Source organism: Lolium rigidum, chromosome 7 (genome assembly GCF_022539505.1).
Source record: "Lolium rigidum isolate FL_2022 chromosome 7, APGP_CSIRO_Lrig_0.1, whole genome shotgun sequence".
NCBI lineage: Eukaryota > Viridiplantae > Streptophyta > Magnoliopsida > Poales > Poaceae > Lolium > Lolium rigidum.
The window spans coordinates 248,630,094-248,641,443 of record NC_061514.1 but is presented as its reverse complement, the minus strand read 5'-3'; the positions used below and the strand labels follow the sequence as shown (position 1 = coordinate 248,641,443).

Here is an 11,350-nt window from a genome sequence, read left to right as displayed (position 1 = left end):
GTCCGGTGGACCCGTACAGTGTCGGTAGCGGAGTTTGGAATGGAAGGTAAAACCCCAAACACAAAACGCAAAGGAATGACGCGGAAATTTCTTTGCATCCACAGGCAGGGCCAAACCAAACCAAACGAACCAAAACAACGCAACGCCAACACTCGGCTCCCTTCCTCTGATCTGTGCTCGTCTTCCTCCTCACACCACCAAATCTCCCCGCCCGCGCTCCCCAATCCGAGAACCCTAGCGCGCGCGGCCGCCATTTTGATGCGCCCGCCATGTCGTCGTGGGGCCTGGGCTGGAAGCGCAGCTCCGAGATCTTCCACCTCACCCTCGACTACGGCGACTTCGCCGAGGACGACCCCGATCAGGACCCCTCCTCGCCCCCGCCGCAGTCCCCCACCTTCTCGCCCACCGCCACCGCCACCACCAACGGCGACCTCGGCTTCCGCATCGAGCTCGACTGGTCCGCCGCCGACGACGAGGACCAGGTCGCGCTGCGCCTCCAGTCCCAGCTCATGGTCGCGCTGCCCCCGCCCCACGACGCCGTATCCGTCGATCTCAAGCCCGACAACGACAACGACAAGGTCGCCGTCGAGATGCGGGTCGTCAGGAGGAGGGAGGCGCTGCGCTCCGTACGGGTCGCGCGGGCGCTCGGCTCCACGCAGAGCACCGGCGACGGCGCCGTGGTTCTCGCGCGGCTCATCAGATCCAACCTCGCGCCCGCGCCGGCTGCCGATGGAGCCGTCGCCGCAGGCGTGCCCGTGCTTGCCGACCACTGGCGCTCTGTCACCGCGCTCAGCCTCTGCAACTGCGGACTCATGGTGAGTCCATCAATCCACCCATTCTATTCTGATGAATTTTGAGACTGATTGACACTAAAGGCAACTCTAACCATGAAATGTTTACAAAACTTTGGCAGGTGCTTCCGGTTGAATTGACCCGTCTTCCATTTCTTGAGAAACTTTATGTTGACAACAATAAATTGTCAGTTTTACCACCTGAAGTTGGTGAATTGAAGAACTTGAAAGTGCTTACCGTTGACAACAACATGCTAGTTTCTGTTCCTGGTTAGTGTACAGACCTTTTATTTCTGTATAAATCTAAAATTCGTATTTACAGCTTTGTAGTACCTCAAAACTTTTTGACATTCAACATTATGCATGTCCTTGCAAATGATGTAAGTTTTTTTTCCCCTCTTATAACAAGCAGTAGAACTGCGGCAGTGCGTTTTGCTGGAGGAATTATCACTAGAACACAATAAGCTTGTCCGCCCATTATTGGATTTCAGGTTACTGAATATTATTCATAGAGATTTATTTTTCTGTAGTTTATTTCGGTTGGGTAATTTTCCTCACAATTCATTATTGGTTTCCACAGATCAGTGCCTAAGCTCCGTGTATTGCGCTTGTTTGGGAATCCCCTAGAGTTTCTTCCAGAAATCTTGCCGCTGCACAACCTTAGACATCTCACACTTGCAAATATTAGAATTGACGCACTGGAAAGTCTTAAGTCTGTCACTGTGCAAATAGAGGTAGATTAAACTACCTTGGCATTCTATCATTCTGTTGGCTACGTCATCTCATTACTTACAACATTTTTTTGACAAGTTTACCATTTGGTTTTGTTTCCAGACCGAGAATTATTCCTACTTCATTGCAGCCAGGCACAAACTTAGTGCCTTCTTTTCGCTTGTTTTCCGGTTCTCTTCCTGTCACCATCCTTTGCTGGCTTCTGCTTTGGCCAAAATAATGGAAGATCATAGCAATCAAGTTGCCATTAGCAAAGAAGAAAATGCTGTCAGGCAGCTTATCAGCATGATAAGCAGCGATAATCGTCACGTGGTACTAACTCAAACCTGAAAACACAAAATGTGCTGAGTTCTGTGACAATAGTTGTATGTTTCAACTGTACCACATTTTGTTTGTTATTATCTTAACTGGCAAAAAAATTTCAGGTTGAGCAAGCATGCCTTGCTCTTTCGTCACTAGCATCAGATATTTCATCAGCAATGCAGCTGATTAAGTGTGATATTATGAAGCCTATAGAAGCTGTGCTGAAATCATTTGATGACGAAGAATTAGTATCAGTATTACAAGTTGTGGTCACGTTAACTTTTGTTTCTGATCTTGTTGCTCAAAAGATGTTGAGAAAAGATGTGCTCAAGTCACTGAAAGCACTTTGTGCACACAAGAACTCTGAGGCAAGATGATCTGGATTTAGACTCTGGTTGATGTGTTCTTTGGGTAACTACTGGATGCTTATTGCTATTTGCTTCATTTTGTTAGGTGCAACGCTTATCTCTATTTGCAGTTGGCAATTTGGCTTTCTGCTTGGAGACTCGTCGCACCCTTATACACTCTGAAAGTTTGCGTGACCTTTTAATTCGCTCTACTTTTTCACAAGAGAAGCGTGTCAGCAAGGCAGCTGCACGTGCCCTGGCAATTCTAGGTATATTTGTTTGTGGTTCTGATTGACTTGTTTTCTTATGATTAATCTAGTAACCATGACCTGTATTGATCGGTTTTGTAAATCTTCTCAAACTTTGTTAGGGGAGAACGAGAACTTGCGCCGGGCAATAAAAGGGAGGCCAGTTGCAAAGAAGGGTCTGCGTATTCTTTCAATGGATGGTGGTGGCATGAAGGGCCTTGCAACTGTTCAAATGCTTAAACAAATAGAACAAGGAACAGGGAAACGCATACATGAAATGTTTGATCTCATATGTGGTACATCGACAGGTGGCATGCTTGCGATGGCTCTTGGAATCAAGCAGATGAATATGGATCAGTGTGAAGAAATATACACAAAACTTGGTGAATATCTTTTGGTTCTTCATGCTTTGATACTTTTTAATTCTTAATGTCAGTGTGCTGTCAATTAAATTTTTTTATGTTCTAGGGAAACTTGTATTTGCTGAACCTGTCCCTAAGGACGAATCTGCTACATGGAAGGAGAAGCTGGATCAACTTTTCAAAAGTTCGTCGCAGAGTTTTAGAGTGGTTGTACATGGTTCAAAGGTATTAATCAATCAATGAACTTCTGTGTGGTGTTTTATGTTATTCAAATGTAGTGCAACTGTGCAAGTAGTGACTAATGAATTTCTGTTGCAGCACAGCGCAGATCAATTTGAGAGGTTACTAAAGGAAATGTGTGCTGACGATGATGGTGACCTCCTAATAGAGTCTTCTGTGAAAGGCATTCCGAAGGTTTTTGTTGTATCCACTTTAGTCAGTGCCATGCCTGCCCAACCATATATATTTCGGAACTATCAGGTTATTTTTATCCTCCATCATTGGCAATTTGAAATGTAGTTTGCACAGTTGTATGCTGGGACTATTTAGTTCTCAATATTGAAACCAGAAGGAAAGATAGGGAGTATCTTTTTAGTATTACTTTAGCTATTGTCATCGTTTTTATGTTGATGGTTTTCTCTCTTTTTTGCGGCATATTGTAATATTCCAGTATCCACCTGGCACTCTGGAGATATCACCAGGAATGGCAGAAAGTCCATGTATTGGCGCAGTTGGAACGGCTGTTTCTGGTGCACCAGTTGGTATTAAACGTGGTGCTTTTATGGGGAGCTGCAAGCATCAGTTATGGGAAGCCATAAGAGCATCATCTGCAGCTCCATATTATCTGGATGATTACTCTGATGGTAAATAATTCCTAAACTCGCTAGTTGATTTTCATTTATGAATGTGTCTCTGTTTGTTGCGAGTCTTCAAGATACAGTATGTATCTCTATCCTCATTTTTCTTGTTACTCTTTTTTTTTCAGATGTAAATCGCTGGCAAGACGGAGCTATTGTAGCGAACAATCCCACAATCTTCGCGATAAGAGAGGCGCAACTTTTGTGGCCTGATACGAGAATCGATTGCCTAGTTTCAATAGGGTGTGGCTCAGTTCCAACTAAGGTAATACACATCATAGATCCTGATTTTGCTACTAAAACAATTTCATCACTGAACTATTCAAAGTTGTGCAATAACTAGTCCATGTGCAACTTTACTAGAATGGTACCTCTATTTCTTGTGAGAAATATACTATTTTCTTATTATCTTAATACTGGGATATCAAGCAACATAGTGCCAGCCTTGTAAAATCTTATGGATAAGGTTTAATTATTTCCAGGCTTGTAAAATCTTGTGGATAAGGTTTAGTTATGTTCAATTATTACAGGCTTTTGCATTTCAAGGCATTACAAGGAATTTATCGATCTAAGATGCTATACATCGAAATGTCACTGACCTCTATTTCAGAAATAACAAATCCAAGCATAAGTTAGTATGATGAAACACCTAAGTCCAAGATGAATATGTGTTGCATGTTAAAATTTACTACACTTAGATTCTAGTGAACTTTGATCTGAGATATGCATCTTTTGCACACTCCTCATATAGTGATATTTCATATTCTCATCTAGAGTCGGCGGGGTGGATGGCGCTACTTGGATACAGGGCAGGTTTTAATAGAAAGTGCATGCTCAGTGGAGAGAGTGGAAGAAACTTTGGATACGCTGATTCCTATGCTTCCTGAAATGCAATATTTCCGTTTTAATCCAGGTAATCTAACTTCCAAGGAAGCTGTGCGTTTGACCAATATCAACATAATCATAAGTGTTGTTTAGTAAATTTGGCACTATTAAAGTGTTGATCTTGGATATTTAAATGAGAGATCTTGTTATGCTGTCAGTTGATGATCGGTGTGGCATGGAGCTAGATGAGACTGATCCTGCTGTATGGCTTAAGTTGGAGGCTGCAACAGAAGAGTACATTCAGAAAAATTTACAGGATTTCAAGAATGTTTGTGAGCTTTTAGTTCCAAGATATCAAGAGCAAGAGAAGTCTTCTGGAATCATCAAATCCCTGTCATTTTCAAGATTGAGTTCATCAAATTCAGGTTTGTATTACTTGGATTTGAGTCCATTCTGTAACACTTTATGGGACATGTGATTGATACACCTTATAACCCTGCTAGGTCTAAGTGAAAGTAATCCTACATTAGGATGGAGGCGTGTGGTTTTACTTGTAGAGGCTTCATTCAATCCTGATTTTGGAAAGAAAATAAATCATACCCGTTCGCTTGAAGCATTCTGCTCCCAGAATGGTATTAGGCTTACTCTAATGAATAGCACGTCTGGATTTGGAAAACCAACTACTGCACTTCCAACTCCAATTACCTCTCCCTTGTTTACTGGGAGTTTTCCATCTAGTCCACTTCTATATAGTCCTGACGGCACTCAACGACTTGGTCGAATCGACCAAGTTCCGCTGCTTAGCCTGGATGGTCACCCAACTACAAAGTCCTCACCACCAACATCACCAGTAAAGTCATGGCAGCCATCTGGACATGTTCGTTCATTGTATGATAAGCTGCAAAATATGCCTCAAGTTGGTGTGATACACCTAGCTCTTCAAAATGATTCAACTGGTTCAATATTGAGGTACTGCTTCTATTTATTGTTTAATGGAATAACCATTTACTTACCTGTAAGTTCTGGTTATGTGATGCAAAACTTACTATTGCAGCTGGCAGAATGATGTATTTGTAGTTGCCGAACCAGGGGAACTTGCAGACAAATTTCTGCAGTGTGTCAAAGCAAGCTTGTCTACCATGCTGCATGGGTGTAAGAGAAAGGGTGCATATTCGGTCTCAAAGATTTCATGTTTGTCTGAGTTGGTTGCAGAATGGCCGTCGTTTGAAATTGGTGGGATACATCACCGCTACATAGGGCGCCAAACACAAGTAGGACTGCATTATCCTTTTCTTTGTTTCCTTGACAGGTCAATCGTATTACTAAGTTACCTTGTCGCAGGTAATGGAAGATAACCAAGAAATTGGTGCCTATATGTTCAGGAGGACAGTGCCTGCTTGTCACATGTCACCCGAAGACGTTCGTTGGATGGTAAGCCATTATTGACAGATTGCACTTCCTTTGAACTGATCTTCATATGTTCGTAGATAGGGACCAGTAAAAAGTTCTCATAGTGATTCTTAGTGAAACCCAAACTGCAAATACAGCTCCAAGTAAGATCTGTAATAGTGGTACATTACTGCCAGTTGATTAGGAGTATAGGATAAAGCATGCATATTTTTTGTGGTGCTGTTATCAAATGTTGTCATGTAAATGCACAATACATGAACCTCATGGCTCAAAAGAGTTGTCATGAACGAAATGGCAATGTAGCAGTGTAGATGCACGGTTCTGTTAGCTGGCAGATCATGGTGCCTTCTGCCTATTTAGCATGTTTGTCACAATGCATATCCATAGTCTAGGGCACACTTGATTCTTGATACTACCTTATATACATATTGTTGGCCTAGGTTGGAGCATGGAGGGAGAGGATTATTGTGTGCAGTGGTAAGTATGGCCTTGCCCATGGCCTTGCCAAGGCATTCGTGGATTCTGGTGCCAAAGCAGTCATTTCATCATCTGTCGAGCCTCCAGATTCCCAGGCAATTGCATACCACGGGATGGATGTTAATGGAAACCTAGAGAATGGGAAGTTTGTCATTGGGGATGATGAAGCTGATGAGTCCGAGCCTGAACCTGTTAGCCCTATAAGTGACTGGGAAGACAGTGATGCTGAGAAAAACGGTGAAATCAACAAAGATATTGATGATGAGGAGTACCTGGCTCAGTTTATCTGCCTCTTATATGACAAGCTGTTCCGCGAGGGTGTCACAGTGGACACAGCTCTTCAACAAGCACTCCGTGCACATCCTAGGTTGAAGTACATTTGCCATTTACCTTATGTTTGTAGTTAGTAACGTCCACAGACCATACAAATTATGAAATTAATAATACTGGAAAAAAGAGATGTTTGGGTGGATTTGGTTAGAGTTTTTTTTTCTGAGGGGCTATAGAGTATACCAGTGTTCATTGTGCAGGCGGAGATAAGAAATGTACCCCAATTGAATCTTCTGGCGGTTGCCATTGTAAAACTATAGTACATACTACATAGATTATCTACTAGTGGAGACTGATAGAGCAAATGAAATAAAGGATGAAAGCTTTGTACTGTGCATTGCTTCGGTCTAGATCAAGTTCCTGAAGTTTTTATTCTTGTACTACTCTGGATTTCATTCTTTTACTTTGTTGTTTGCCAGTAAATAAACACCGTCTGACATTCATGTTTTTTTTAATTCTTTCAATTTTTTGTGTTTTTGGTTTAGCAAATTGGAGGTGGGTGTAGATGCTGCCAGTTGTACGCATTTAGGCATTGATGCTGGTCGGCAAGGGGTCTGTTCTGCAAGTATTGGTGCACGCCATGAAATCATTTGTTGATGTACCTCCTCCGATCGATAATAAGTGTCGCAGCTTTAAATTTGAACTAAAGCCATGACACTTAAATTTGAACTAAAGCCATGACATTTATTATAGATCCGAGTGAGTACATGATTTGAGGGCACATTTGATACACTCTAGGAAGACCTCATCTACATTAGGTTTGCTAGAAACAGTTGTGCAAACGAAAATATGCACCAACGAATCAATGCCGGTTTCATAGTTGCATCACATTAGAAAGCTGAACCAAGGGTTTTTTCCTGAATAATCTGACAATACTTGCTTGCTGGATGTCTCAGTTCAAGGATGACAGCGAAACCCCGTTTTAGTACTCCATGTTCAGCTTGTTTATCGGTTCCTGAATAAATACAATCAACCAACTCAAGTTCCTAGTGTCCCATTCAGGCATTCAGCATAGCAAAGGGGCTTCTCGTTCTCGAGCAGCTAGTGAACCTCCCGGCTATACACTCACTCTACCAAACCGTAACCAAACAGCTAGTGAACGATCAGGCCTTGGCCGTGGCGAAGCCGGTGATGAACTCCCTGACCTCGGGGTTGGCCCGGTCGAGCGCCGTCCTCCCGTCGGCGTCCTTGACGTCGTACTTGGCGCCGGCCTTGAGCACCTCCTCGATCTTGGGCAAGTCGGCCTCGGAGGCTGCCAGCAGCAGCAGGATGTCCACCGGGTGGATGTTCTCGTTCAGCAGCGCCTCCATCTTGTCGTAGGTGCCCTCCACCGCCAGCATCCCCATGTAGTTGAAGTACTGCAACCCACGGCCATTGTTGTCAGATGACGAGCGCGGCAAACGGAGATCCAGAGACGGTTCGATTCAGGGAGCGGGGCGGAATCCTCACCTGCTCGACGTCGTCGCGGTCGAAGTCGTCCCTGCCCTGGCTGCCGTAGATGCCGGCGCCCTCCGCGTCCTTGTTCCCGAACTTGAAGAACCCCACCCTCCCGCTCCCCCTCGCCGGCGCCACCTTGCTCGGCAGCGACCACCCTTGCATCCTCCGCGCCGGCAGCGGCGTCCTCAGCGCTGCTCCTCCCGCTCCCTGCGCCGCCCGCGGAGACGTCCACCTCGACGACGAGGACGCCGTCCTGGTCGCCAGCTGGATGGTGCACGGGATGGAGGCCATGGCGCTCTGCTGATTCTTGGAGTGCGAGCAGGTCTCGGAGCGAGAGGTGGAGAAATGCAGAGAGATATATGTAGGGAACGGATAAGTACTGGTACAACTCAACTGGCTTAGCCGAGCCAAGGCATCTCCCAAAACCCCGTTTAGCATAAATAAAGGTAGCTTGATATTGCTGTAGATTACTACAAAACACTTTTTAGCTAGGAATTTTGTATGCACATTGGTCTCTGTGATGACTTCTAAGATCCCCAGGATATGGTATCTCAAGATCATAATAATATGTTTAATGCTCCTTGGCCCTGGTGGTTTCTCTTTCCCTTTCTATCAACATTTTTTGGAGCTCATTAGACCATCTCCAACAGGCGCGCTATCCTGCGTCCGCGCTATAAAAACCGACGGTATCCAACGCGCAAAGATGAAGTCGGCCCTCTAGCAGGCGCGCTATACGTGGCGGCACTGCAATTTTTTTGGGGTGGGCGACTTTTTGCATTATCCAGGGCGCCAAATGTGACCCGTCGGCTGTAAAGCGCGGCATCTCTTCGCACGCGCGCGAATACACAACGGCTGAAATTTTCCCCTGCGCCCGCGTCCACCATTTTCCCACCGCGTCGCCGAACGATTCCGTCGGTGCCGGTCGATTCCGCCGCCGGCCCTGCTGTAGCTCGCTGCCACGTCGTAGGTCTGCCTCGCCCACGCCTCCTATCGGCAGTTCCGGCCTCTCCGCCGCGCTGTGCCGACCAGCAGACGTCGCCACCGACGGGCACAAGGCCGGTGCTTCTGCTCGCCTCCCCCGCGCTTTCTCCTCTCCCTACCCCGCGCCGTCATCGCCATCGCGTCGTCGTCGAGCCTACTGTCAACATGGCGCAACCAAGATGCTCGCCGGTTTTCTCGCAAGGTATGCGCCTCCACCGACCACCATCATTTTGTCGATTTTTTTGCTACTAGCTAGTTGTAGTGAAGTCATTTCACATGTATATTTGTAGAGTTCAGCATACGATTCATCGGATGATGAGTACGCCCAAGAGGGAGAAGAGAACATATCCATACTATTACGATACCGCGCCGTCAAGAAGCCAAAAATGGGTGGATCGGTGTTCAGTAGACAGAAGTTGTGGAGAGAAAGGATTGAAGGGCACGAGAAGTTGATGCGGTCGTATTTCAATGAGAATCTGATATTTCCCGAAAGCTATTTTCAGCGGCCTTTTCGGATGAGCATCGACTTGTTCAACACATCGCAACGGAGGTGACCAAGTATGATCGATTCTTTGAGCAACAGAGAAATGCCACCGGAGAACTTGGTCATAGCACATATCAGAAGGTGACCGCCGCCTTCCGTATGTTGGCATATGGTATACCGGCGGATCTAATTGATGATCATTTGGCCATGGGAGAGGGCACTTCTATCTTGTGTGTGAAGCGCTTTGCCGTGGTAATTGTGAATGTTTTCGGATCCACATACTTGAGAGCTCCCAATGCTCAAGACACGGCAAGACTTTTGGAGTTCAACGCCAACCGGGGATTTCCAGGTATGCTTGGCTCCATTGATTGCATGCATTGGAGTTGGAAGAATTGTCCAGCGGCATGGCATGGACAATGCAAAGGGTACAAGAAGAATGCCACTATAGTCCTTGAAGCGATCGCCGATCATGAGACTTGGATATGGCATGCATTTTTTGGAATGCCCGGGTCTTGCAATGACATCAATATTCTTCAACGGTCACCACTAATGACAAGACTTGCAATGCGGGAAGGTCCATCGGTGGAGTTTGAAGCAAATGGCCATAAGTACAACTATGGCTACTTCCTCGCCGACGGCATATATCTAAGGTGGAAAACATTTGTGAAGCCGGTTATTCAACCACGAGGTAAGAAACAAACCCAATTTCACAATGCACAAGAGGCGGCTAGGAAGATGTAGAGAGAGTATTTGGGATTTTGCAAGCCCAATTTGCCATTGTGAGGGGGCCGGCTAGATTTTGGGACCAAGAGTGCCTTTGGTATATCATGACCGCTTGTGTCATCATGCATAACATGATTATAGAGGATGATCATGGAAAAAATGTGGATCATACACACTATTAAGAGAACGGATTATGAGAGAACGGATTATAGGATACATAGCCGCACTATTAAGAGGGGCTTTCGGTTGGGTAACTTGATCACATCGTCTTAGGGAGCTCAATCCTTTGTATACTTTGCATATCCTTATTGCTTCTTGGTGTTTCTATGTGTGAGGTTCTTGAGCTTGTTGCTAGCTTTACAACAAGCCCAAGTTCATCGAAAACGGAGTTCGCATGCATCTTCTATTGCGTTTTCGAGGTTGGGTGATTTCACCGGTTATTCATGATATAAGGTTCTACCTTTTATATTTATGATAAAATCCCCTCCTACAGATTCTTGAATTTGCACTTTCTATTGGATAGCATTTGTTGTTATCTTCCAAACAAAATTGGTTTCATTCGAATCGGAGTTCGGGAGATTTAGTTATTAAAGAAAAGGAAAAAAGCAAAATATAAAATGAAAAAGAAAAGGAATGGGCCAGCCGACCGACCGGTCTGACCGGCCCAGCCGCCGGCATGCCCGGTCCGTGCCGGGTCTGGGCTGATGCCTGCCGGGCCGTGTACTGCGGCCTTTTGGCCCAAGACCGGCAGCTGGCCCGGTCCCTGATCGGCCTGCCCGGCATAGGCCCCGGCCCGACCAGGCGCCTCGCCAGCCCGCTCTCCTCCGCGCCGCCCACACGCTGCGGGCCGCCTTGCTCGCCCGGCGCGGCCCACTCGCCCGCGCGCTGCAGCCCCGGCCGGGCCTCACTGCCCCGCTGCGGCTCATGCGCCTGCGCTGCCTTGCCTATTTGCCGCACAGGGCGCGCGCCGCCTTGCCCGGCTGCTGGGCCGGCCCGACCGGACGCCCTGCTGGGCTCCTCAGCACCAAATCCGGTTGGCCGGC

General features: G+C 46.2%; 2 protein-coding genes across 2 annotated transcripts; one reads left to right on the top strand and one right to left on the bottom strand.

Moving 5' to 3' along the window:
- Nucleotides 1-108: 108 nt before the first annotated feature.
- On the top strand, nucleotides 109-7,024 carry LOC124670229 (phospholipase A I). The gene is made up of 18 exons (XM_047206734.1): nucleotides 109-815; nucleotides 914-1,061; nucleotides 1,204-1,282; nucleotides 1,372-1,525; nucleotides 1,626-1,835; nucleotides 1,949-2,194; nucleotides 2,280-2,442; nucleotides 2,544-2,804; nucleotides 2,890-3,008; nucleotides 3,102-3,263; nucleotides 3,454-3,646; nucleotides 3,769-3,905; nucleotides 4,415-4,553; nucleotides 4,684-4,890; nucleotides 4,969-5,434; nucleotides 5,520-5,736; nucleotides 5,807-5,896; nucleotides 6,316-7,024. Exons 1-18 carry the CDS (start codon nucleotides 270-272, stop codon nucleotides 6,757-6,759), a joined length of 3,981 nt encoding a protein of 1,326 aa, XP_047062690.1. The 5' UTR covers nucleotides 109-269; the 3' UTR covers nucleotides 6,760-7,024.
- A 562-nt stretch (nucleotides 7,025-7,586) lies between these two features.
- Nucleotides 7,587-8,479, bottom strand: LOC124674241 (protein LHCP TRANSLOCATION DEFECT). Its single transcript, XM_047210282.1, has 2 exons — nucleotides 8,132-8,479; nucleotides 7,587-8,040 (listed from the first exon to the last, which is right to left on the bottom strand). The coding sequence occupies exons 1-2, from the start codon at nucleotides 8,408-8,410 to the stop codon at nucleotides 7,786-7,788; spliced, it is 534 nt and encodes a 177-aa protein (XP_047066238.1). The 5' UTR covers nucleotides 8,411-8,479; the 3' UTR covers nucleotides 7,587-7,785.
- Nucleotides 8,480-11,350: the final 2,871 nt, after the last annotated feature.

Coding starts and splice junctions, on each gene's coding strand:
- LOC124670229 (XM_047206734.1), top strand. CDS start 270: ATGTCGTCGTGGGGCCTGGGCTGGAAGCGCAGCTCCGAGATCTTCCAC. Junction 1,283..1,371: donor CGCCCATTATTGGATTTCAG/GTTACTGAATAT, acceptor TGGTTTCCACAG/ATCAGTGCCTAAGCTCCGTG. Junction 3,009..3,101: donor TGGTTGTACATGGTTCAAAG/GTATTAATCAAT, acceptor TTTCTGTTGCAG/CACAGCGCAGATCAATTTGA.
- LOC124674241 (XM_047210282.1), bottom strand. CDS start 8,410: ATGGCCTCCATCCCGTGCACCATCCAGCTGGCGACCAGGACGGCGTCC. Junction 8,041..8,131: donor ACCGCGACGACGTCGAGCAG/GTGAGGATTCCG, acceptor CGTGGGTTGCAG/TACTTCAACTACATGGGGAT.